This window comes from Spermophilus citellus, assembly GCF_964194105.1.
Source record: "Spermophilus citellus genome assembly, chromosome: 8".
In the NCBI taxonomy this organism is placed as follows: domain Eukaryota; kingdom Metazoa; phylum Chordata; class Mammalia; order Rodentia; family Sciuridae; genus Spermophilus; species Spermophilus citellus.
This window is the reverse complement of record NC_138189.1, coordinates 100,739,581-100,766,926: the sequence shown is the minus strand read 5'-3', so window position 1 is coordinate 100,766,926 and position 27,346 is coordinate 100,739,581. Positions and strand designations below refer to the sequence as shown.

Here is a 27,346-nt window from a genome sequence, read left to right as displayed (position 1 = left end):
CTACCATTTTGTGATATTTCAATAAGGACTTAGTTGACATTTATCTTTGCTTAATAAATACTTTTTCTATTACTATTTTTCTTAAAATATAAAAAATAATGATGTAAAGGAGATTTTAAGGAGAGAATTTTAAAGTCTTAACCAACTACTCTTAATAGTTTTAAATAAATCATTCATACATCAGAATTGAAATACTAATTGTTAGCCTTCTCTCCACTAATACAACAACTTGTATCAAGAAAAACTGACTAAAATTACTAATCTAATTAGGGTTACTGGATTTTGTTAACTTAGTTTGACTTAAGATAATCAAAGTAAATAAATCAAAATGTTTTTAGCTTTTTCTTATATCAAGGTATTCCAACACCCCTACTACTTACTATAGCTCCCTCATTAAAGTTTCTTATTTACATTGGGTTTATTTGAGGAATATATTTTTCTAGAAATACCAGTGACTAATAAGCATATGAAAACTCAGTCTTTGGTAATTAAGTGCATTCTTAATTTAAACAACAATGACATTCTATTTTTTTGCTTTCAAATTTGCAAAGATTTTTAAAAATATTATTAGTCTAGACTGCAAGGCCTCAGTGAGAGGAGCCTGCTCAGGAGCTTTGAAAATTGCATTTTTATGATGTTTGCATTGATTTATTAATGGTATGAAAATTTAGTTAACATGGACAAAATTGTATAAATATAATTATTATTAAGAGTATGGATTTTAATATTTGACAACCTTGTGCTAAATTCCTGCTTGGCACTCAATAACTGTGATCTTAGGCAATTTATTCAAACTGTTGATCCTGTTTCCATCTATAAAATAAGCATAAAATACTTACTAGTAAAATGTTGACACAAGATATGTGAAGCACTTAGGAGTTGCCTAGCATTTAGGAAGTACTCAATGAACTGAGCCTACTACTTTTTGCAATGTGATCTTAACCAGGTGAAAACTGCATTACAAATGAATGGAAGGGGCTGGAGTTGTAGCTCAATAAAAGAGCACTTACCATGGGAGGCACTGGGTTCAATCCTGAGCACCACATAAAAATAAATAAAGGTATTGTGTCCATCTGCAATGAAAAATATTTTTAAAAATCATTTCCAAAAAAAATGAATGGAAGTAAATTATGCTAATATGTACTTTTTTAAGGTGGCTGTCCCTATATGTTGTGAAATAATATTTTTTATTTTTAATATCTTTAAAATATACTACACTCAACTTGTTATTATCTTTATATTCATAAACATGTAAGCAATAAAGATAGAAATAAATATATAGTTATTTATTTTAATAAATTCTATATATAGAAGTATATATTTTATATGGTATATAAGATATATACAGATTCACTCTGATATATGATGGGTTTACCTCTTGATAAACTTACACTTAATGGAAAATATCATAAATAGAAAATAGAAAAGTGTTAGTACACTAACCTCTTGTACATCAAAGCTTAGCAATACAGTACTTCATAGAAAAGTGGTGATTTAGCCTGTTATTATGTGACTGGACTGGAGGCTTGCTGCTGCTGCTGCTACTGCTGCTGCTGCTAATGCCCAACATCACAAATGAGTATCACAAAGCATTTCAAAAAAGATCAAAACTCAAAATTTGAAGTACGGTATTTATTGAATGTTTATCACTTTTGCACCATTGTAAAATCAAAACATTGTAAGCAGAACTAATGTTAAGCAGGGATTGTCTATGTTCTTTTCTTCAAAACAAGTATTTGATTGTTACAGGGATACTTTTTCATTGAATTGTTTTTATTTTGATTATAATGATTAATTATTTCCCTGAGGAAAATATGTCTTTTCAAAAGTAAGAAACATCCCAAAAAGTCTTGCAATTTTTTTCCAATTTCTATATATGTAGCTGCATGACCCTGATTCAATTCATTATTACCATACACTTAAAGAGTAAGTTTCAAAAGGTATTTATAAAAGTATACTTTTTAAGGCTGTTTTTACAAAAGGTGTGTTGTTTCCTCTTTTTGTGTAGTATAGGATTAGTCTGATTCTTTTGAAAATTTATAAGATTAAGCTTAATAAAGACTTAATTTATAATATATATTAATACTAATGCTCTCAAAAAATAACACAAAAATTTTTATAATGTTATAAAATGGTGATGACTATGGAAAAGTGTATACTTCATATTAAAAACAAAAGTTTCTCAAGGCTAAATGTTTTTAGTGGGCAATTCCAAACTATCATCTTAACCGGGTGCTAAGGTACTGATTTCTAAGTATAAGTGAATATTTTTGATTTGTTATTATGTTTCAAAAACTCAAATGTTTTATTTTCCAGCTATTTGCATTTGCTTTTTTCTATTTTGCCTATAACATAATTTTTAATGTGATTGTTGATGGTTTATCAGTGGTGAGTGCTTAATTACAAGCTCATTTTTAGTTAGGTCTGTTAGTGTATAATTAAAAGAAGCATATGCAATTATACATGATAATTCAGTAATACTTTTGATGAGTAATCATGTAAGGACTAGAGAAAATTTCTATCCTGAAAACACAATTTTTAGAAATCACAAAGGCAAAAAGAAAACGTCTAAGATGAAAATAGCAGATAGAGATATTTCAATACCTCTTTTCCCCAAGAAAGATCTGACCCTCAAATAACAAGGGTGATTAAAAAAAAAAAAAGATCAAACACCATCTTTGATGAAACTGCATTTGAATGTCTTTAACTCAAATCATGATACAAAGTATTAAGGTAGAAGGCAGACTGAAGGGGAAAAAAAGTAAGTGCGGTAGTCAGTTTTTTGTCTCTGTGTCCAAAATACCTGACAAGAACAATGAAGAAAAGTTTATTTGGAAGAAAAGTTTATTTTAGATGAAGAAAAGTTTATTTGGAGCTGATGTTTTTAGAAGTTCAGTCCATGATAAGCCAAGTCCATTGCTCTGGGTGTGAGAGAAGAAAGGTGTGACAGAAGAAAGCTTCTCAGTTCATTGTATCCAGGAAGCTGAAAGACAGGGAGAAATCAATTGAGGACAAATATAATCCAGAAAGGCACACCCCGAAATGACTTACTTCTTCCAACCATACCTTACCTTCTTATAGTTACCACCCAATAATAAATTCAAATAATTAATCCACCAATGAAGTTACAGCTCTCATAATCTAATCCTTTCATCTCTGAACATTCCTGCATCAATGCATGAGCTTTTCAGAAGATACCTCATATCTGAACCATACAATATTATTAAGTAGATGTGAAGGATATCAAGCTTAAATGGAAAGCAGGGTGGTAAGAAAGTTATTACGAAGCAAGTTACAGGATACCTGAAATATTATTTAAAAAAAGATGTATGTGCCATGTAGGCACATGGGTGGGCAATGGTGATTTGTCATGTAAGGACTATGTGAGAATCTGCATATTGAATAATGGATATCTTCCCTACCCACATCTGTCTCCTAATTCAAAAACCTCAGAAACCAGAGAATCATTAGTAAGATTGAATGAGATACTCTTATATAGAAGCAGAACTATCCTCGAAGAGCTACAGATATTAGAGCTATAATTATAAAAAGAAAAGTCAGCTAGCCACTCACCCACTCAGTAACTAGCCTTTTTGTTTTACTCTTTCATTTAGAACTTACAATCAACTTTTTTAGAGATTCACTCTTTAATATAAACTGTCAGACATAGAACACCAAAGACGGAAAATTCAGAATGTAAGACCAAGATGAAAGCAACAACATGACAGAGGATCTTATTCAGGGAAAAATCGGAGAAGATAATACATGTTGAATTAGTGAAGCTAGGTTAGAGTGAGAAAGAAAAAGAAATGAATGATTGGAGAATAAGAAAGTATTTCTTGGCCCTATCTAAAGTTCCTCCATTCCTCCCATTCCCTTCCCCCCATCACCATTATGAGTCAGCATCCTCATATCAAAGAAAACATTCAGCCTTTGGGTTTTTGGAATTGGCTTACTTCACTTAGCATATTATATTCTCCAACTCCATCCATTTACCTGAAAATGCCATGATTTTATTCTCTTTTAATGCTGAGTAATATTCCATTGTGTATACATACCAAAGTTTCCCTATCCATTTATCTACTGAAGGGTATCTGGGTTGGTTCCACAATTTAGCTATTGTGAATTGTGCTGCTGTAATTGCTAATCAAAATTAAGAAGTAATAAATTTAAAAGATGGGTATTTTTTTAAAAGAGGTGTAAGATATTACCTGAAAAACAGAACAAAAAAAAGACCAAAAAAATGAAGAGAAGCATTCAAAACAAAACAAACAAAAAAAGAAGTAGAGATTTAGTCCAAGAATCAGGCCAGAAAGAGAAAACAGATAAAATGGGAGGAAAATATCAAAGAACTAATTTAATAAAATATCCTATTAATGAAGTATGCATTTCTCTTGATTGATGAAGTTCACTTGAAAAAATTATCAAGACTAACGGCACAGTATGAAATTTCAGAACACCAAGAATGACAAGAAATTAGTTTCCACAGAGGAAAAAAAAAAGATGTAGGTCATATACAATAATTTGGAATCAAAATTCCATCATACAGCTGGGCATGGTGGCCCATGCGTGTAATCCCAGCAGCTCAGGAGACTGAGGCAGCAGGATCATGAATTCAAAGCCAGCCTCAGCAACTTATTGAGACCCTAAGCAACTCAGCAAGACCCTGTCTCAAATTAAAATATTTTTTAAAGGGCTGGGGATATGGCTCAGTGGTTAAGCCCCTCTGAGTTCAATCCCTGGTACCCCCTCCCCAAAAAAATTCCTTCATACTTCTTATATGAAAGGCTAGATGGCAGAGAAGTAATGCCTTCAAAATCCTAACAGTTAATTTTCAATCGAAAATTCTATACCTAACCAATCCCTCAATCAAGTATGAAAGTAAAATACCATTTCCAAATATTCAAGCTCTCAAGAAAATGTATGTCATGTGTAACACTTTTCAGCAAACTACTAGAAGATATGCTGCATGAAAAAAAGAAAGTTTAAAAAAAGGAATAAGTGGCATTCAATACAAGAGAGGGATGAAGAGAAATCTTTGTCTATGGCAGAGTCTCAGTAAATAAGTATAGGGAGTCTTACAACTTCTGGGCAGCAAATCTATAAAGCATTGAGTTCATCTTTTAGTCAAAGGTCAGAAGGCCCAGAAAGATGTCTTCAGGAAAGAAAAATGGAACTGAGTGATTATTTGGTATTTTCATACTGTGGAAAATTGTATTATTCAGCATTTTATATAGCTTGTGAGTGGGGAAAGTCTTGGATATGTTTAAAAACTTGGATCAGCAGTGCACAGTATAAATGACACTATCATAGAGAATGGTAATGGGAAGAGGTTGTAAAAATGTCAAAATGTTCATCTTTCATAATAGAAATATAATAAGTAAGATCTAATATTTACAAATTAAGAAATAAAATGTACATTTATTATATAGGAGAACATATTTCAGGAAAGAAAACCAATGTTTTGAACAACATTGGCTTGGGTAACCAGATTCTTTCAGAAGTGAAAGAGTATGTATAGAACAAGGGACTCTATAACTGCATGCCTTTTAGCATCATTTGAATTCTGAAGCTGACTGCCCATATTATTACTGAATGAAACTTTTTAAAGAGAGGAATATGACTACAGAGTTGGGACCTTGGCTGCTTTGATCTGCAAAATTTATGGTTAAGAATCCTTCCTGAGAAGCAAAGGTCAGGGCATGCTTGGATTAGGGGAACTTTAGAGATCATTCATTCAACCTTCTCATTCTATATAGATAGATAATGTGAAGCTCCAAAAGAGTTTAAATGACATAGCCCAAGTTAATGTGAGAGCTGGACCTAGAGTCCAACCAGTGACTCCCTATTGATTCCCCATATCTAAAGATAGAAGTAAATGCAAGCATAGAGAACTGAAGTTTGGTTTGGAGTTGGACAGATTAATTTTAAGTACTGGTGACCTTGAACCAGCCACTCAACCTTTTTGATCTTCAGATTCTTTATTTGAAAAATGGGAAATAACAATAACTGTGTGTATGACTGGGCTTAGGGATAGGCTCAGTAATTGTTAAATGAGTCTCAGTAAATAAATAAGTACAGGGAGCCTATTAGAATCATAAACAATGTACCTTTGGGGTACAACTAAAGCATAAGCTTATTATCTTTCAAGATATACTTTATATTCAGAATCAATATAGATTCTTTTTCTTAGAATCTACTACACTTTTTTTCATTCCTAGAGAATTATGCCCATTTGTCTAGAGTCTGCCTAATAAACTGCCATTTGAAAGACCTGAGAGTGAATGATGATTTATTTCATTAACTTACTACTGCATATAAGAAAACATGTACTATAAGGTTCCTTGTCTGTTTAGTTTCATTTTGATCACTTAAATGATAAGAATTCTACTGAGAATTTTTATTATATAAACTGAAGTTTAAAAATGTATAAGAAATAATTATAATGTACTAATAAAAATATGGGAAAAAATAAAATATACAGGAAATGTACAGGAAAGTTTTTTAGTTTATAATCCATGAATTTCACAGTATATATCTCAATCTAAAGTATTTATATTTACTTTAGAATATGCATTACCTTGGTCAAAAGATAAGTATACAACTTAAGTTTTTAGCTTTATAGGAATTCCATGTATGTACAGAGAAACAGGGAAATAATAAGAAATTCACTATTTGAGAACCACTGACTGTTGCATCATTCAATAAAATGTTGTTTGCCATCAAGTTAAGTAAACAATGGAGTAAATGCTTCCTTCCCACCAACACATTAGTCTCCATTAGATACTAAAAAGTTTAGATTAGCATGCATATATCTATGACCCAGTTATGTTATTAATTTCTGTTCATTCTTTTTTCATTTATACCCTCAATGGCTTTTTCCCACCTCTGGGCTATTTTGAAGCAAATTCTAGACATCAATTTATTTTACTCTTAATATTAGAGCATTTATCTCTTAAGGATAATGATTACTTAAAAACAAAATATTTCCAATGAAACAATGCCTGAGCAACTGGACATGTACATGCAAAAAATAAAAAGAATCTAGACATATACTTACACCCTTCACAAAAGATACTCAAAATCAACCACAACCAAAACTATAAAACTTCAAAAAGATAACTTACATGGAAGTTGAAATGAATTGGGTTTGGTGATGATTTACCAAACACCAAAGGCATGATACAAGAAAGAAAGAATTATCAGCTGGAATTCATTAAAATTAAAAACTTTTACTCTGCAAAGACATTGTCAAGAGAATGAGAAAACAAGCCACAATGGGGAAAATATTTGTAAAAGACATATGCAAGAACCGATAAAGGATTGTCACCCAAAATATGCAAAGAACTCTTAAAATTGAGCAATAAAAAAATAAACAGCCCAACTGAAAAATGAGCCAAAAACCTGATCAGATACCTAACCAAAGAAGATATAAAGATGGTAAAATAAGCATATAAAAGATACTCAATATTATATGTCATCAGGGGAATGCAAATAGAAATGACACTATACACCTATTAGAGCAGCCAAATTCTAGAACACATCATCAAGTGCTGGTAAGACTATGAAGCTACAAAATCTCCAATTCATCGCTGGTAGCAATGCAAAGTGGTTACAACCTACTTTGGAAGATAGTTCAGCAGTATCTTGCAAAACTAAATATATTCCTACAATCCAAAAAATTGCTTTTCTTGTTACTTACCCAAAGGAGTTGAAAAATATCCAGACAAATGGATGTTTATAGCAACTTCACTGGTAATGGCCAAAATTTGGAGTTAACCAAGATGTTTTTCGGTAGGTAAATATATAAATAAATTCTAGTACATCCATACAATGGAATATTTTTCAGCACTAAAAGTAGATGAGCTACCACATCATGAAAAGAAGCCAATCTTAAATTCATATTGCTCCATGAAAGAAGCCAGTATGAAAAGGCCATATAATGATTCCAACTATATGATGGTCTAGAGAAGGCAAAACTATGGTGACAGTGAAAAGATCAAATGATTGCCAGAGATGATTAGGGTGAGGTTGGGGGTGAATAGGTAGAGTGCAAGAGAATTTTTAAGTCATTGAAAATACTCTGCATGATATTACAATTATGGACTTAAGGCATTACCAATTTGTCAAGCCCTCATGCAGAGTGAGCCCTAATGTAAACTGTGGACTTTGAGTGATAATGATGTGTCAATGTAGTCTAGGATGATCCAGGATATTGATAATAGGGGAGGCTATGTATATATGGAGGCAGAGGGCATATGAGAAACTCTATCTTCCTTTGAGTTTTGCTGTCGGCTTAAAACTGCTCTTAAAAAAATAAAATCCTGGGGCTGGGGTTGGGGCTCAGTGGCAGAGCACTTGCCTCACACATGTGAGTCACTGGGTTCGATCCTCGGCACCATATAAAAATAAACAAAATAAAGATATTGTGTCCATCTATATTTAAAATATTTGTTTAAAAAAAATTAAAATCCTTAGCAGGGGTTGTAATTCAGTAGTAGAACATTTGCCTAGCATGCACCAAGGGTTTCCCCCCCAAGAGTTCCCAAGTTGGAAGCTTGGTCCCTGGTAAGGTGATGTGAAGATGTGGTAGGACCTTTAAGAGGTGGGGCCTACTCAGAGATGACAAAACTGTCATCTCCTATCTTCTGGCTTCCTGGCTTATGATGTGATATCTATCTATCTCTATCTTTATCTCTCTCTCTCTCAATTGCTTCTACTGTTATGCTATCAGCTTAGGTTCAGTCCCAGCACCACAAAAAATAAAATAAAATAAAAATATTTTAAGCAGAAAAGAAATAACCACAATACCATCTTCATACCTTAACAACAGCCAATGTTCAAATTTTCCTAGTATCTGATAATTTTTAACAATTTATTTATTTTAATCAGTATTAAAAGAAGATACAAAAACTGAGATAGTTAATGTGAGTCTTAAGACATAAAATCTTGTGTGTGTGTGTGTGTATAAAATATTTTGTTTTATTCTTTCATCTGTTGAAGGGCACCTAGGTTGGTTCCACAGCTTGGCTATTGTGAATTGAGCTGCTACAAACATTGATGTGGCTGCATCACTACAGTATGATGATTTTAAGTCCTTCGGGTATAATCTGAGGAATGGGATAACTGGGTCAAATGATGGTTCCATTCAAAGTTTTCTAAAAATCTTCATACTGCTTTCCAGAATGGTTGCACCAATTTTCAGTCACACTAGCAATGTATGAAACCTTTTTCCCCACATTCTCGCTAGCATATATTGTTACTTATATTTTTTTTAAGAGAGAGAATTTTAATATTTATTTTTTAGTTTTCAGCCGACACAACATCTTTGTTTGTATGTGGTGCTGAGGATCGCACCCAGGCCGCACACATGCCAGGCGAACGCGCTACCGCTTGAGCCACATCCCCAGCCCTGTTACTTATATTCTTAATAATTGCCATTCTGACTGGAGTTAAATGGAATCTCAGTGTAGTTTTAATTTGCATTTCTGTAATTGCTAGAGAAGTTGAACATTTTTTCATATATTTTTTGACCATTTGTATTTCTTCTGTGAAGTGCTGTTCAGTTCCTTAGTCCATTTATATTGATTGGGTTATTTAGGGGTGGTTTTTTTTTTGGGGGGGGGGTATTAAGTTTTTTGAGTTCTTTGTATACCTGGAGGTTAATTTCTCTATCTGAGGTGCATGTGGCAAAGATTTTCTCCCATTTCATAGGCTCTCTGTTCATGTTCTTGATTGTTTCCTTTGCTGTGAAGAAGCATTTTAGTTTGATGACATGGAATATTACTCAGCCATAAAGAATGAAATTATGGTTTTGCCAGTAAATGGATAGAACAGGAAAATCTTATGCTAAATGAAATAAGCCGGTACAAAAAAAAAAAAAAAAGACATACTTCTGTATGTCAGAAGTCCAGGTCTTCTTAACTGGTTTCTCCACTTGTGGTCTCAGAGGCCAAAATCAAGATGTTGACTAGGCTCTTATGTGGATCTTGTAAGGGAGAATCTACCTTGAGATTCATTCAGATTGTTGATAGAATTTGGTTTTGTGTAGTTATAGAGCTAAGGTCTGTGTTTTCTTGCTGGCTGTCAGCCAGGAGTCTTCTCAGCTGCAAGAGGCCACCCACATTCCTTGCCCTCCTTCACCATGAAAGCCTGAAATAGTGGGTGAAGTCTTTCTCATGCTTTAAATCTCTCTGACCTTCTCTTCTATATAATTTCTTCTGGTCTCCCACCTGAGAAAATTATCTGCTTTTAAGGCATTGTGTAGTTAGATTAAGACCAACCAGGATAATCTTGTTATTCTAAAGACCATAACCTTAATCACATCTGCAAAAATCCTTTAGCCTTGTTTGTATTTTCAGGGATTAGGATGCAGCCTCTTTGTGGAATGATGCTACCTACCACATCATTACCCACTTTTTTTTTTGTTTTTGTTTTTGTTTTTTTGTCTTTGCATCTCATTTGCTTACAAAACCATGATATTTTTCCTTCAAAGTTTTCCACATGAATATTTTGCTGATTTCATCCCTCTGATATTGTTGTATTAATATATTACCCTGTTCTGTATATTGTCTGAAAATTGGTGATTAGATCTATATTGTAGAGGTGTAAGCAGATTCTGGTTCTACTTGGGGGTAAGATTACATCATAGGGGCTAATAGTATGTTCTATCAGCAGTTTGGTTGTCACTTTGGAATGTTAGAAATATTAATGATCATTGTCCCTTCTTCCCTTATATCAATAAGGATTGCAAAATGGTGATATTATAATTTTATCATTCCATCTTCATTTGCTTTCCATCAGCTATTTGATTACTCTAAGGTACAGTGCACATAGCAAAGGCCAATTCAATGTTTCTCTATAATTTCCAGTTTTCAAAGTGAGCTGGCTACCAAAAAGTGACCCATAGAATTTTTGTAGTATCATGATTGGCTCATCAATTTGATAATGAAAAACTTAATCCATTTACAGTTATTGTTCTCATTGATGTTCCGATATTCCCATCTTTGTTCAGTGTGAAGCTCACCAGGTTACTCTTTGGGTTTTGGGTTTTGAGTTCTTTGGACAAGGCTTCAATAACCGTTGATAACTTCCTTGCTTTCTTGTGTATTTTATACTTCATATCTCAGCTATTTATCCTCTGAACTGAACTTAGGGTCTTTAAGGATAAAATAGTATTTAGAATATCCTGGTCTAGATACTGAGGGTTGTCATTGCTGCTGGTTTGTTCTTTGTCTCAAGACTTTGTAGTATTCTGAGTCAGGCCATACTTCACCTCCCCTACCCACAATAAAATCATCATGAATTTCTACTGATATCTCCAGTTGAAATTCAGAAGTATGGAGTTTTAACTTAGCCTCTCTTTTTTAAGTCTTATTCCTCTTTCTTCTTTCTTCCATGCTTAAAAATTAGCGTCTGTTTCCTAGTGGCACTACATTTTTTATTTGCTTTATTTTACAGTATGCACACTAGCATGCTAGAAGCACACAACACAACCATCAATGGTAATTTCTGAGAATAATTTAATAATTTTTAACATTTTATTTAACAGTATCTCCTGCAGTTTATCACTCCATTGTCTTGTCTAGAGATAGGATTCTTTTTTAGAACTGCAGAGTACTCCATTTTGTTTATTGAATTAGTCTCCTGTCAATGGGAAATTGGTTTGCTTTCATTTTCTTATTATTTCAAATATTGGTCAACAAATAGATATTTATATATTTTTGCCAGTGTATCTCTTTAATAGATTTTTTAGACATTATGTTTGTAATCTGTCTAGATCTTGCTAAATTTCCCCTGCATAAGATTGTGACATTTTCATATTTCCTGTTTCCCTGCAGCCTATATAAAATTATATATATATATATATATATATATACACACACACACACACACACATATATATACATATATAATTTTTGTATTTTAAAACTCTAATCCATTTGAAATTTATTTTTTCTTATGTGATACATGGAACTATCTAATTTTTGGTTTTCACATGTTATCAGGTTAATGTAATTTTACTTACTGAAGAATCCATCTTTTCTTCCCTGGTTTAAAATACTACCTTTCTTATATGTGCTAAATTTCCATATTCAAATAATTCCACTGCTCTATATCTCTCTTCATTTTTTCCTATTATTTCTGACCTGCACTTGGTTACAGTGGAAATTAGGATTATGTAATTCAGTAAAACCTTTTAGACCTAAAATCCATTGTGTAAATAGTTGATTAACTTCTTTTTTTAATTTGTTTTAATTAGTTACACATGACAGTACAATGATCTTGACATATCATACATTTGAATCAGATGGGATATAATTTCTCATTTTTCTGTGATTAACTTTTTTAGTTTAAATGAGGAAAAGAAACTCACTCTTTTACATGTAGTTAAAAGAATGTAAACCTAAGTAGATACTTAAAAATAAATTGTCTAAACTTTTCTTTCTTCAGAGCCTCAACAGGGTTTTGTAGAGAAGCACCTTGGTGTAATTAATGTATGGGGTCATGCTCCATAGTCTGAGTCCTGCCCTTCAGTAGCTGCTTTGTTGTGAGCAAGTTCTTCCTTTCTCCAAGTCATTGTTTCCTCCCTTTTAAAAGGGAGATAATACATTCTTTCAGGGTTGTTGTGATCATAGAAATGTCAGCATGCCAGCATAGTGCCTGTGCACAAAGGGCACTCAGTGAGCCTCAGTTCTGTTCTTACTCCAAGGGAATATTCACCCATAACTTTACCTTTAGATTTTCTCCAGCTACTCATGAAAGTAAAGATTTTTATACTGAAAAGCTGACTAAATAAAAGGAGCAGATGAGAAATCAAGGTTCTTTTTTCTCCTATTGCTTGATAGTTGGTACTGCCCTCAGGGGATGGCTGCCTTCCTAGGCCATTTTCACCATGAAACAGGAAAGGTGTGTTCATAGTTACCATAGAAATTGAGATGTTGACTTCTGTGTAGCCTATATAAGTCTAGAAGAAGGGAAGAATTCAGAGGGGTACAGGGCTTTTCTCTTCCCAGAATAGTACAGGTTTTAGCTTTTCAGTTCAAAAGGGAATCTAGCTAAAATAATCTACATCCAGACATTTCCAGGAAACTCCTCTTCACAATGATTGCGCTCCTCTACCCAGAAGTTTATGTGATCTGTCCCTAGGAGGGGAAAGTATAATACAATATGTCTCTGCCTAGAATGAAATGGAGAGCCGAACATTTTTCTGGCAAAATGTGATAATTTATTTTTCAGGATCCCCATATCTGATTCCTTCATAGAATTGTATTTTGCCTCATTTAGTCTAATAATTTTCAAAATTATTTATTTTAAGTTGTAATAAATTGTGTTTAAGAATATGTGTTTTGAAAACTTTTTAAAATTGAAATTGTTTTCAGAGTTAACTTCACTCCTTCCTTTTTTATATATACTTTGTTAAAAAAAAATGTTTTGGTAGTTGTAGATGAACAGCATCCCTTTATTTTGTTTATTTTTATGTGATGCTAAGGATCAAACCCTGTGCCTAAAACATAGCTAGGCAAGAGCTCTGGCATTGAGCTACAGCCCCAGCCCCTCACTCCTTCCTTTTAAAGTAAACCCTTTGAAAGTATTTTATGCAGCTTTTCATTCAATGTTAGGGTTGTTATCTTATGAAAACACCCAGAAAGGTGCTACATAAATATGATTCAATCAATTTTTATATAATACTAATCAGATTATATTCATATAGAATTTTAAAAAGTGTTTTAAAATACATTTTATTTAATCTTTGCATTAAGAGTATGCTATGTCAGTATTATTTAGCATAGATTATAGCTGAATAGACAAAGACTTGAAAAGTTTTGTCCAGCACAGGGTCTCATAGCCAACCAGCTCTCTAGACCAGAAGTTTTCATTGCATATTATTAGTGTTCTTGTCACAATACTACCACTGAAATAAATTCATAATCAGCCAGAGTGCTAGTTTAGTAATCCATATATATGCAGTTTTCCACTTTTAAGATTGCTTCACATATCCTTTTGAATGAATCCTATACTTCTTTTGCAGTGCTCCTTTTATAATCTTTCAACCTTGCTTAATTTTCTTAGTTAATATATGAATAGGTAAGTAGTCCTTTGAAATGTTCAAATGAGAACTATTTAAACTATTATAGAATAATACTCTGGTTAATTGAGATCTCTTGAGGATAAGTCACACAGACACATGCACACACAAATTTTAAGGCACAAAAGTTGCACTGTTCATTAAGAAAGAACTTAATGCTAAGGTCTGGTTTTATTTTCCAGGTGGCGTTGCATGCTTGTGGAGTGGCAACAGACATGGTGATTGAGCACTGCATCAAAACACGGGCTTCCTTTGTCACATGCCCTTGCTGTTATGGTTTCATTCAGAACACCTCAAAGTTTAATTTTCCAAAAAGGTGAAATTTAGTATTCTACCTTAGACACCAGTGTGCATGCCAGACTTGTTTGATAGGAAGTTGCAGTGAGATTTTACATGTAGTTTATTGACTTTCCACATGGCAAATATTGTTTATAAATTGTACAAGGAAGAAAGGATCTTCTCTGTGTCTGTCTCTAATTTTACCCATGGATCCAGCTCTTGCTGAAATTTAGAAGTAAGTCTATCTAGGTGTCAGCTAACTAGAAGTCTGTCAGTATCAGAATTTCTTTGTGTTCTTCTAAATGAAATTTAACATACCACTTGTAAGATGCAGTGAGGTACAGTGGTTAAATGTTTAGGACCTGGACACCTGGGTGTCGATACTGTCTCCTTGTCATTGTATAAGTTATTTCATCTCAGACAAATTACTCTCTGCCTGCATTTTCTCATGTATGAAATAAAGGTTATACTGGTAACTATCTCAAAGTTCTTGTGAGAATATGATATATGTAGTAATGTAGGACTTTAGAAGTAACAGAGAGTAAGCACTCAATAAGTGTGAAGTGTTCCTTATAACAGTAGTAGCAGTAATATTTTTAAATAGTAGTGTTGATGATTAAATTTTATATACATTTTTTTATAATCCTTCTAATCCTACATAGGAGGAGACATTTTCATTCTTGCAGCTTTAACCCACCATAGGAGAATCACCTTCTTCATGTTTATGACATTTTCACCCTTTAACATAGAATCCACAATAAAGACTATTGCCTGTGTCTTACTATAGTCTTTCTGCCTCCTAACTGGCCTGATGCTTCAATACATGGCCTGCATGACATGGCATAACCCTTCTTCCTGGGAAATTGTGAGAAACAAAGGAATTTTTCAATGTTTATTACCTCCTGTATATTTGCTCACTACCTTTGAATAATAATAAATTTCACACAGTAAAACACTGAATCTATTTGCTCCTAATGAGAAGACGGGAAAAAAATGGCCGTACTTCTCTAATAATGTTTCTTCCTATGACAGAAACTCTTTAAAAATTAATAATATGCTGATAATATGCTTTTATTCTTTTACACAATATTTCAAACTGGCAGTTTTTACTTCAGATAGCATTTTATACTCTTCAGCTACAATATATATTTTTATTTGTAATTTAGTTTATTCAGTGTTCTTAATATTAGAACAGTGATTAATTCCATTTTCTTTTCTATTTCAGTGAACAATTCAAGAAAACTTTATCATACAAGGTAATCTTAATGATCTAGATGTAGATAAATAATATACTTTTTATCCTCTCTTTATAGTTTTCCATCTCAAATTTCTGAGGGAGTATATCATCTTTAGTTATATGCAAATTACTCATGAGCATCTAATATGTATTGTATCTGGATTAACAAACCCAGATGAACTCTTTTAGTAGTTGGAGATTTGTGAAGGGTCTGATATTTTTAACCTACTTTCAAGTTATTCTGCTGTAACATATTGGTTAATATGGTGGATGCTGGTAGAAGATATGAGAATCCTGAATCAGAGACAAAGGAGTTGGTTGTTCATAGCAATAACAGTAAACAGAGTACCATCATTTTTACACTGACTCACTGAGGCCTAGTTCCCATAGGGCATCTGGAAATGGGCCAAGGGATACCTGCCCTTTGTTCTAGAGAGAGAGTGTATTTTTTTCAAGTTTGTTCACTATAAAAAACATACTTGAAAAGATAACCTGGAATAGAGAGAATTTTTTCTATAAAAGGTCAGATAATAAATATTTTAGGTTTTACCAGCCGTAACAAATCTTTCACATATTCTTATACAGGTAAAGCAAACTATACAATAAGAGGATGAATAAGAAAAACTAGGGAGGTGATGGGGTAGGGCACATGCAATGTCACTGGCTGGAAAAGAATAAAATTTCTGAAAAGCAGAGATGTTGCACACAAAAGCAGAAAATCTCTAGCACCCCCAAAGTTGAGTTTATCTCCTCAAACTCCCACACCCCCAAAAATGCTGCTTGGCCACCAGCCCTGGAAGAACTCAGGTATAAATGCTTTATAGAGAAGCCTTCACTTCCTGGATTCTGTGGCAAACTAATATCTCAGTGTTTCTTAGTTTCATTTAGCTTCATAAAAATGGGTGGCTTCGTAGGCACAACTAAATGGACTTATTACCCAAATATTTGGAAGCAAATTGGGAAATGTCTTTCTCCTCAATTAAATTTAGCCAGAAACCTTTACTGAGTACCTGCTTTATGCCTTATTATTTCAGAACTTAACTTTGATTAAAAAGAACAAAGATCCAGGCAAGGTGGCCCACGCCTAGAATCCCGCAACTTGGGAAGCTGAGGCATGAAGATCAAATGTTCAAAGCCAGCCTCAGAAATTTAGCAAGGCCCTCAGCAACTTAGTGAGATCCTGTCTCTACATAAAAAAATATTTTTTAAAAAAAGGGCTGGGGATGTGGCTCAGTGGTTAAGCACCCCTAAGTTCAATTCCTGCTACCAAATAGAAAGAAGAATAATTTTATTAAAATATAGTAAAACCCATCTGAAGTTGCAATTACCTCAATATTACCTTTATATATAGTGAATCTTAGATTACAAACACTATGGGGATAAAGGATGTGCTTTTTCTTGGCTTTTCCTCAAATCATAGAATTCTCAATTATTCTTTTGTCCCTTTGTTGATGGCAGTTAGTTTGTGGAATCTTAATTAATGTTATTCATTTGACTTACTTTATTAGTTTCCTACCCTTTGCCATTAAATTCATAGTAAATATTAAAATGTTTTTTAAATACATAAAAGTTGAGACAAAGATATCCCTGTAGAAAGGAAAAAAAAAAAAAACCTGCAACATTGCCAGTCATTTCACTTTTCTTATTTAAAACCAGAGGCTTCAAATTTAATGTACAAATACTAAGAAGAGGGGCTGGGATTGTGGCTCAGCTGTAGAGTGTTTGTCTAGCATGTTTGAGGCCCTGAAGTCAATCCTTAGTGGAAGGAAGGAAGGAAGGAGGGAGGGAGGGAACTTCTTAGCCTTTCTTTAAAAAAAAAAAACAAGAAGATAAATGTTGAATATGAATTAAACCTGTTTGTTGAGCTGGAAGATCATTAACATTCTTGGGAACTCAAGGTGTTCTGAATGAACAGCTCATAGGAGCATTATATTTATTTTGAGTTTGCTTAGTCACTCACCTTTGGCTACATGTAGATTTAAAAGCACTGTGCAAACTCATTCACTCTGTCCCTTTAGGGGCTGCCTTCTATTAATTCAGTCATTCCTAAAATTGTTAAGCAGAAAGTAATAACACCAGCTGGCCCATTACGTCAGGTCTTCCTAATGGTTTGTCTTTGAGAGAGAAATCTACTCTGCAGCCTTGTGGAGTGAGAGTAGACAGAGGGAGCCAGGCTCCTGTCCTCTAAAGTGACTGGGTGAAAGTAAGAGTCAAGAAAAGCCAGGGAGTAGCTAGCATGCTGCTGGCACTCCTAGAGTGCTGCAATTTGAGATCTGCATGACTTCCTTTTCCTCTGGTAGTATGAGAAGCCACAGAGCACGCCTTCTTGGAATCACAATTCAAAATATTCAAATAAAATTTATAAAGGAAAAGTATAAGTGAACTGTTGGTCTTTTAATTTAATACATTGTAATTACAAAATGTAACTATTTCATATTTTGATTAAAAGCAACTTGACAAAATTGTCTTGAAGATTTTCTGTATATCTCTTCTTAAGAACTACATCTGGGGGCTGGGATTATGGCTCAGTGGTAGAACCTGGCCTATGTGAGGCACTGAGTTTGATCCTCAGCACCACATAAAAATAAATAAAAATAAAACAAAGGTATTGTGTACATCAACTAAAAATTTTTAAAAAAAGAACTACAGCTGAAGAGCAGTTTACATGAAAAGAAGTTATCAAGTAACATATTCACAGAGTTGACTTTTTTTGAAAGTACCATTTTGTGCAGTACTTTATTTAATTAAACAATTTTGAACTCCAGAAAAAATTAGGTAGTTTTTGGTTTTTTTTTTTTTATAACTTCGAAGCAAAAGATTAAAATAAACTCATATTCTGTTGGTTTTTCTTTTAGGAACATATGATTCTTTGCCGATTTGCAGATCAGACAGCTGTCCAGCTTCCACCCCAAAGAAGGCTCATAGGTATGTATTTTAATAAAACAGCTGTTGAGTAGATTATTCACAGTATGCCTAGGAATTAATGGATAGATTCCATATGGGAAAAACTGGTCCATTTATCAATAAGAAACTAAAGTTTGTTCTTCTCAAGAAACTTAATCCATATCAAAAGGGTTTTGTAACAACTAGCATTTTATCCTGTTTGGGTTAACAATACCTTTAAGTAAATTTTCAGTGTTTTTACACTGAATTAAATCACTAACAATTATGAACCAACTACAAAATCTATCAAAAGCCACAAAAGAAAATAACAAAAAAATGGAAAAGTTAACCATTATGCCAAAATTTACGCATTTTTAAAAATTATGGCCAGGCACAGAGGTGCATGCGTGTAATCCCAGCTGCTTGGGAGGCGGAGGCAGGAGGATCACGAGTTCCAAGCCAGCCTCAGTAATTTAGCAAGAGTTATGAACAAGAATGATAATGTTTTCTTTCCAAAAAAAAGTATGTTTGTATATTATTTATAATAGAACATTTTACTCAACATTTGCAACATTAAATTGTTGCCTAAATTGGAAGACCACAGAAGTGTTTCAAGTTTATTAAGTATTTGTTTTATCAAAAGATTTTGCTTTAGAAAAAATCACATTTAGAAAAATAATAGCAACTGTTACTATAAATTTAAACACTGAGTTAAATGCCCTCACTTATTATCTCCATAAATTCTTATGAGATAGGTGCTATTATTTAATTTTAATGAGTGGATGGAGACAAAAGTTTACCTGAGATCTTCACCTAACAGATGATAGAGCCACACTATGAACGCAAATTAGATGATTCCAGACACAAAATTCTTATTTACTTTTGTGATACTGCTTCTCAGCATATTGGAATTACGTCATTGCAAGTTCAGATTGTGAAATTAGGGCTTTACATAAATGGGTCAAATTCAAACTAATCTTAAAAATTATTCAGAGAAGCACCACATTAGGCACTGTCCCACTTTCCAAAATTCTAGTACAGAGCCTATTTTTCTTCCATGTTATACTAATAAAAACTGATTGTTATTTCTTTGGTCAAGCACCAAAGTAGTTAGCTTAAATGAAGTAGTTAGCTTTCATGCAAGTACCATGTTGTATAAGAAATAATTACCATTAAACACTAAAATCAGAGTTAGCAGGGCAAGATGCTCACACTTGGAAAAGCATGAGAGACCTGATATTGAGGGAACAGTGAAATTCCTTCTCTCTCTTATACTCTTAGACATAACATGAAAGGAACTTGCTCTTTTTTCTCCATTCCTCTTCCTTTTCTCATCAACAGTTTGAGTTAGTGAAATATACATTTGATGTAGCACCACTAGACCTATGTCTTAGTCTGTTTTATGCTGCTATAACAGACTATCACAGAGTAATTTATAATTAACAGAAATTTATTTGGCTTACAATTCTGGGGTTCAGAAAGTTGCAGTGGAGGGGCTGGCATCTGGTAAGGTCCATTTTGCTATGTTATAACATGGTGGCCATCTCGATGAGAGGGAAAAGTGGGGGTGAATGCTCACATGAGAAGGAACCCATAGTTGTGATAACAACCCCACTCTTACAATAATAACAGCATTGATCCAGTTATTTTGTGCCTATGGCTTCATCACCACCTATTGTGTCCTACTTCCCAACCCTGTGGGGGGGGGGGGGGATGTTCAAATCATAGCAATTCAATCAATACATAATGATAGATGGATATATTTATGGTGGATATGCATTTTAAGGGGAGTAACTGTAAGGGAAGTGTCTATCATTGAAGAGGACGAGCATTTGATATGATGTGGACAGGAAGGGGAAAAGGAATGGGTTTCTATAAAGCTATAGAGTCCATCAGATGTCTGAATCTGTGCACAGACCATTTCTGTGTTCTCTGAATATTTTTAGGATGTTTACCAAGTCCCAAAATGTAGATGTTGATGACTGAGTTTCAGTTGTAATGGCACTTACACGTGAAAAAGTGAGATTCTTCAGCATAATGAAAAAGAAAAAATTAACTGCACTGGGATCAAAGCCAAGGGTAAATGAGCTGCAATGTAAACCAAGGGTGGGTACTGAAGGAATGTAGAGCATCCCATTATGACAGAGAATGTTTCATTTTAAATTGAAAAGTTGATGAGGTGAACATTTACAGATATCTTAAAGGAAAGATAGTAAAGAAAAAAAGAAAGTTAGCCATAATAGCTCTTTAATGAAGAAAGGGTGATTTGCCTAAATAAAATAGTGGATATCTCTTCATATCATCATTTCTAACACAGTTCATTCTTTATGGCATGGGTCCTTCTAAGGAAGTGTGTGACATCAACATTCTAAGTCTGAGTCTCTTGTTCTTAGTTCTTATCTACACCTTCTGCTGTTTTTTTTTTTTTTATGTGAGAATTCTATCGTCTTTTCTATTTTATTTAACTGTCTTCACTTCTGAAGTCATTTTAGTTTAACAGTTTCACTGTTACTCAGTGGAAATAAATTACTGTAATTAAAATAATGTTTAGGCATCGTTATAATTATTGAGGAAAAATAGAATAAATGAGGTTCCCAAGAAGACGAAGAAGCTTACATATTGAATTTAGAGCAATCAAAAAATGGGAAAGACAACCATGGCTTTGAATATATTCAGCCCCAAATCAGTTTTTTTTTTTCCCCTGAGCTACTTTTGAAAGTTGAAGTTCATGTTTGCCAAAGGAAAACAAATTGACTGTTTTGCTTGCCAGTCAGGTTTCCTCTTTTGTTTTCCAGAGATTAAAAAGGAAAAAGAGAATTGATATTTTAATAGGGATGGCAAGGTCTGAAAATTACGAGTATATTTTACTCAACATTACATATCTACCTTAAATAATTAGTACACGATTGAGAATTTCTCAACATATTTTCCATTTCTTATTTCCTGGAGTCTGAAAAAGGTCCGGGTAGAAAATGTAGCATGTCTATCAAATGGTCCTTTGTCAGCATGTTACTTTAGATATTCTCAAAGACAGATTTTTTTTTTACAATATTAGAGAAAATGTAGTTTTATAGGAAAACAATGACAAGATGTTTAAAAGGATTTTAACCAAATTAGAAAACAGAATTTAAAATTCTATTTGAGGTTTATTTTTAAATATATTAAAAGGCTACTAGTCTTTAAATTAGCAGAGTTAATTTGTGATTATTTATACCTACCTTCTCTCCATACTGATTAAGAATTAAATAAAAAAAAAAAAACTGAACGGTACTTGGGAGTAAACAGTATTCTTCATAGTACTTGTAGATTTTTTCACTGTGTGGATTTCTTTAGACCAAATGAAATTGTCCTGCTAGAAGAAGGGTATTCTCATGATACCACTTCACTGTGTTTCAGGAAAACAGTGCATGTGCCTGGTGGATCTGGACCGAGCAAGAGCTGCAGAAGAACATGGTTATTCTGTTCAAGTGATATCCATGGAGCCAGAGAGCTGCTCTCCCAAAAACAACATGATAGTGGGAGTCCCCACTTAGATTGAGATGTTTACATTTGATATTTTGCCATTGGCTCCATGATGAAAGCCCAGTGGCATTCAGGAGGTTCTTGGCATAAGTAGGAAACAGCATAGCCATCCTGAGCCTATTGTGCTCAGGAAGGAAAGCAACAGGAAAATCTTGGAAGAAAGGCTGCCTGCAAAGCATCACAAATACTCTTAAAATGTGCGATCAAGGGCTGGTGGTTTTCATAGTGAGACTCCCCTGGCGTCTCAGCTGCCAAAAGAATAATACTCAACCATTGAAGTTTTCATTACTGGAATAACAATTTCCTTCTCATTTCACAAGCTTTTCTGATCTTGCCAATGTGATATTTAATTCAAAACAATGTACTTGCAGCCTTTATTTTATAATCTTAGATATTTACACACAGAAACTGAGAAACTTTGTGGGGGTTTTGTGGGTTTTTATATTTTTCAAACAATGGTACTTTTATAATTTTGTAAAAATCTAGGAAGGCAATTACAGTATGGGTATTTTTAAGCTGGGGTCAGTTGAACTTATATACATTTAGGATTATCCTTTTAAATAATTGCCCATAAATTACCAAATGTGATCATTTCTGGTTCAAACATTTTGGGTGAAAAGATTCTAAAGTCATTGCAGTAAGTTTCATCTTGTGAGAATGTGAAATTTGGACATAAATTCTAATTAATTGGCAAATACATTGATATCTTAATTCAAGTCTATTCATAATAATTTAGGATCCATTATTTTCACAACCCTGGCCTAGATTTTTCTGAAGATATGAAGATGAATTGCAAGAAATACAATTTTACCTATGCAAGTAAATCAATTAGAAGGAAATATTGAAGAATGAGTGAAGTTCTTTATGTCAGACCATAATGTATGGTCTTATTGTTTTGTTTAATTCTTGGTAAAAATTATCAAGCATAAATTGGGAAGGTGAAGAGTGCAGAATATGGAAGCTTATTTGAATAGTTCTGTCTGCCTAAATTCTTTTTCTTCCAGATAACATTTTTAAAGACAGGTAGTAATCTTCTCTTATATGCTGCTATTTATTTAACTTCACATGTCCTAGATTATTCAATTTAAGATTTATTTTATTGTTTTTAATTCCTATATGACATATATCATAATAGGAAAGAACTTGGATTGTTCATCACTGAGATAAAAATAGGAATAATTTACAATAATATGAATGGGAGAAGGGAGTTTTGTAGCTGATTTCCTCACGTAAATTTTAAGGAAAGCACTACTGGCTCTGAGTAATTTAGTCTTTTGTGCCTGTAGCTACAATGCTCCTTTACTGTGGACTTTCTTTTTTAAATCAAGATATCATTTATATACAATATAATAACAAGTTTTTAAGTGTTCCATTTGAAAAGTTTTAACAACTATATGTAACCACACAACTTCCACCAAAATAAGATGTAGAATATTTCTGTCAGATGTTGCCAAAAATATGTATTGAGAATATTTTTCTAGTCTGTGGACTATTCATTTTCACAATAAAAGTTTTAATTTTGATGAAGCTGGATTTATCTTTTTTTCTTTTATGATACATATTTTCTTTATATTCTCTAATAAATTTTTATCTACCCTAAGGTCATAAAAATTTCTCCTATTATAAGAACTTTATGATCCCATCTTTTTATATTCTGGTCTATCATCTATCCCAAATCATTTTTCACATAAAGAGGTAGGTATATTTTGATGAATAGTTATTTCAGTACCATTTTTTAAAAATCCTTTCCTCTCCCCCATTAAAATGATTTGGTACCTCAGTTGAAAATCTGTGTGTTTGTTTGTGTGTGTGTGTGTGTGTGTGTGTGTGTATGCATATGGATATACGGGTGTGTGTGTGTTTTCTCAATTTTGTTTGTCTTACTAACTTATTGGTTGCAAAAACTTTATAGTATGTCAGAAAAGCAGGTAGTTAGTCTTCCAACTTGATTTTTCATTCTCTAGATTGTATTTGCAGTTCTAGATCCATTGTATTTCTATATAAACCCTAGAATTAGCTTATCAATTTATTTTTATAATTTTACAAAATTAAAAAAGCTTGCTGGAATTGTTGATATTCTCTCTTTAGATTAATTTGGGGAAATTCAACATCTAAACAGTAGTTGGATCTAATAACCATAAATATATCTTTCAATATATTTAGATTTCTTTTAATTATACTCAGCAATATTTTGTAATTTTCAGTGTAGAAGATTTTTTTAATTCATTATTTAATGGTGTCTAGGCTACTAACTCTTGAGCTTTTACATGCTGTTCCCACTACTCAGAATAGTCTCCTTTTATCCCTTCTTCTAGTTTAAACTCATTCGTCTTCTGCTGTGATATTTGACCTCCTGAGGTAAGCCTTTCACAATTTCCCTGGACCAATGAACCTGCAATAGCATGTTTACCATGTAGGGCATTCATCTCCCCATCCCTCCCAAATTATGGAAAATAAAACAAAAAATGCAGGAACCCTATTGTTCTCCCACCGTGCTCTAGGCTTGGCATTCTCCAGCTCTGAGTACTGTGGCTAGAAATAGATACAGGTGTAGTGATTTCTGTATGTAAGCCCTTGCCAAAACTTCTTCCCAGCCAGGCATAATAAAAGGGATTGAATGCAGGCAACAGGAAGACTGTTGCAAGTGACCTGATCTCACCCCCATTCTTGTCCATCAAAAGCAAGGCTGCTCCTCTCTGATATGTGTCTTTCAGGGTTGTAATAACATTAGAAACTAGAGATCATCTTTCTTTGTCTTTGAATCTGACTCAGAAAAACAAGGGAATATTAATGATTAAACTACTTTATCTTATTTAGGTATTATTGGAATTACAGTCTTAGGTCATTCATAATAGAAATCAAAACATTTGCAGGGCATGAATGCAAAATTATACATAAATAACAGTAATGAAACAGTCTGATTCTAAAGACTTTGTTGCCCATTTTCATGATTCAAGAAAATTATTAACAGAACTTGCACACACTAAAACTTGTTTTTTTATTGACTTTGATAATAAAATTAGAGATATGGTCCTTAGAGATTGTGTACAATATGTCAAAATGCATTCCACTGCAAAATAAATAAATAAACTTTAAAAAAAAGCATTCATAATAAAGAAAGCAATACATTTTTAAATTAAACTTTTTTAAAAGTAATATGGAATTTTAAATAGAATTTTTAAGTTACTCAAATAATGGTTGATGTAGTAGAGCTAGAAGGTGTAGCTAAACAAAAAGAAGAATATTTTAAATTCATTGTCTTAATACTTTATTGTATACTTGTTTCTTTTTTCTTTTTTTTTTTTTTTTTTTTTTTTTTTTGGTGGTGGTGGTAGTGGTGGTGGTACCAGAGATTGAAGGTTAAACTCAGACCCTTGTGCATGCTAGGCAAGTGCTCTACCACTGAGCTACATCCCCAGCCCCATTATACTTTGTTTTGTTTTTTAGGATTTTTTTCATTTTTATTTTTTTGTTGTTGTTGATAGACCTTTATTTTATTCATTTATTTATATGTGATGCTGAGAATCAAAACCAGTGCTTCACACATGCAAGGCAAGTGTTCTACCAGTGAGCAACAACCCCAGCCTTATACTTTGTAAAATAAATCTCTATGTATAAAACAAATACTAATACAGTACATGGTATTTCCTAGACACTATCCCAAGCCCTTACAAATAATAATTCAATGTTTTAAGTTATTTAATCCTCATAATGACCACGTGAGCTAGATATTAGCAATCCCATTTTACAGAAAGTAAGGCTACAGTTACACTGTAAAAGCAGACCTGGGTTTGAAACGAGTCAGTAATCAGCAGAACTAATACTCAAATTCAGTCTCTTTTAGCAATCTTTTGAAGCAGGACTGGCTCGTATGAACAATGATAACAAAATCTCAATGCCTTTACAAAAGAAAGATATTTTTCACTAACATGATATATTCATCCAAATTGCTATGACTGTTCCACACTGTCTTCACACCAAGACCTGGCCTGACCAAGCATTGTCCATAGGAAACATAGCTGGTCTCCTAGGATGGGGAAAGTATAGCAAATTACCATCAGGTTATTGAAAATTCAGTTCAGATGTGATAGAAATCACTTTCTTCACTTTGTTGGCTAAAACCCATTACAGAGCCCCTCCTGAGTTTAATGGTTTATAGCTTTATACAATAATATATTGTGCCATCAGCAGTATAGTTGAAGGGGGAAACAAGGCAGTGAGAAAGAAGGAAGTAAAAACAGACCATTTTCCAGTTTAGAGACAGAGATCCTGAATGACACTGATTTGGGATAAAGGATTCTACTGAATCCATCAAAGAGAAGGAGAGCAGGTGCCACCAGCATTTCCTGTTACTGCTCTGGATTTTCACAGCTACCTTTGGAAGAGAATTTTTTTAAAAAGTAATTTATTATTATAAAATATTGGAGAAACATTAAATGCAGTTCAAAATTTATATCCTGCCTGACATTAAAATACTTAATCTAGGGAGATCCAAGATGGTGGGACAGAGGGAGGCAACATTCTATGTCGCTCTGTGACCTGAGACTTGATTACTGAGAATACTGCTTCTCTGCAAGCATATTCCTGCTCCCACACAGGAATCATGGCAAACATGCCTATCCAGGGTTCCAGGCCCTAGCGTCAGAGTAGGTCTCTCAAATACTCACCCTGGAAGGACTACCAGATACCAAGCAGAACCATCAACACCCAAAACTGGGTGGCAGAACTCTCGGCCACCCACCAGAGCAGAAATCACGGATGCCGCTCCCACACAGGACACCCAGCAGCTTCTCACATGCAGGAATTCTGGCTGCCACTCCTGTGTGAACCCCCATATAACAATGTGGGGCTCCTCTAGTCGCCACCATCTTGGGACTCTGCAGCAGCAGAGATATTCCCCTATGCACACTAGCCTGCCTACACCAGGGAACTTCACACAGGCTCTGAAGTCAGCAGACAGCAACACAATGCATGCCACAGAGCTTGTCTCTGAACTCATCCTCCAACACCATCACTCAGTTTCCCCCACCTGACACAACACCCCACCACTGAAAGAAGGCGCCTCCATCTTGGGTCACCTTCATCACCATCTTTATTGGGGGCAACTCCCAGTTTGGAAGTCCGACTGGCCAGGTACCCAGTTTCTAACTTCCCCCTCTCCCCAGCAGCTGCTAGACCAGTACAGTGACACCCTGGTTGCCTCCACCATTCTAAGCACAGAGATATCAGCTAACAACAGAGGTCCCCACCTATTGGATAAGAAGGAAAGCAAGAAAGATACAGCACTCCAACCAATCTTGTTTCTTCCTTCAAGATTTTTTTCCTCTTCCCCTCTA

At 33.8% G+C, this 27,346-nt stretch overlaps 1 protein-coding gene and 1 long non-coding RNA gene across 3 annotated transcripts in view; one reads left to right on the top strand and one right to left on the bottom strand.

Moving 5' to 3' along the window:
• The window catches only part of GSTCD (glutathione S-transferase C-terminal domain containing), a 175,800-nt gene extending 152,281 nt beyond the window's left edge, over positions 1–23,519 (top strand). For both annotated transcript variants that reach the window (XM_081303585.1, XM_081303584.1), the window contains 4 exons: positions 14,272–14,405; positions 15,594–15,624; positions 18,461–18,530; positions 21,885–23,519. In XM_081303585.1, coding sequence (XP_081159711.1) covers positions 14,272–14,405; positions 15,594–15,624; positions 18,461–18,530; positions 21,885–22,021 — 372 coding nt within the window. In that variant the 3' untranslated portion in view covers positions 22,022–23,519. The remainder of the gene's footprint in view (positions 1–14,271; positions 14,406–15,593; positions 15,625–18,460; positions 18,531–21,884) is intronic.
• The window catches only part of LOC308654346, an 82,548-nt gene continuing 57,957 nt past the window's right edge, over positions 2,756–27,346 (bottom strand). Inside the window, exon 3 of the long non-coding RNA XR_014023228.1 lies at positions 2,756–2,983. This is a non-coding gene — a long non-coding RNA (uncharacterized lncRNA). The remainder of the gene's footprint in view (positions 2,984–27,346) is intronic.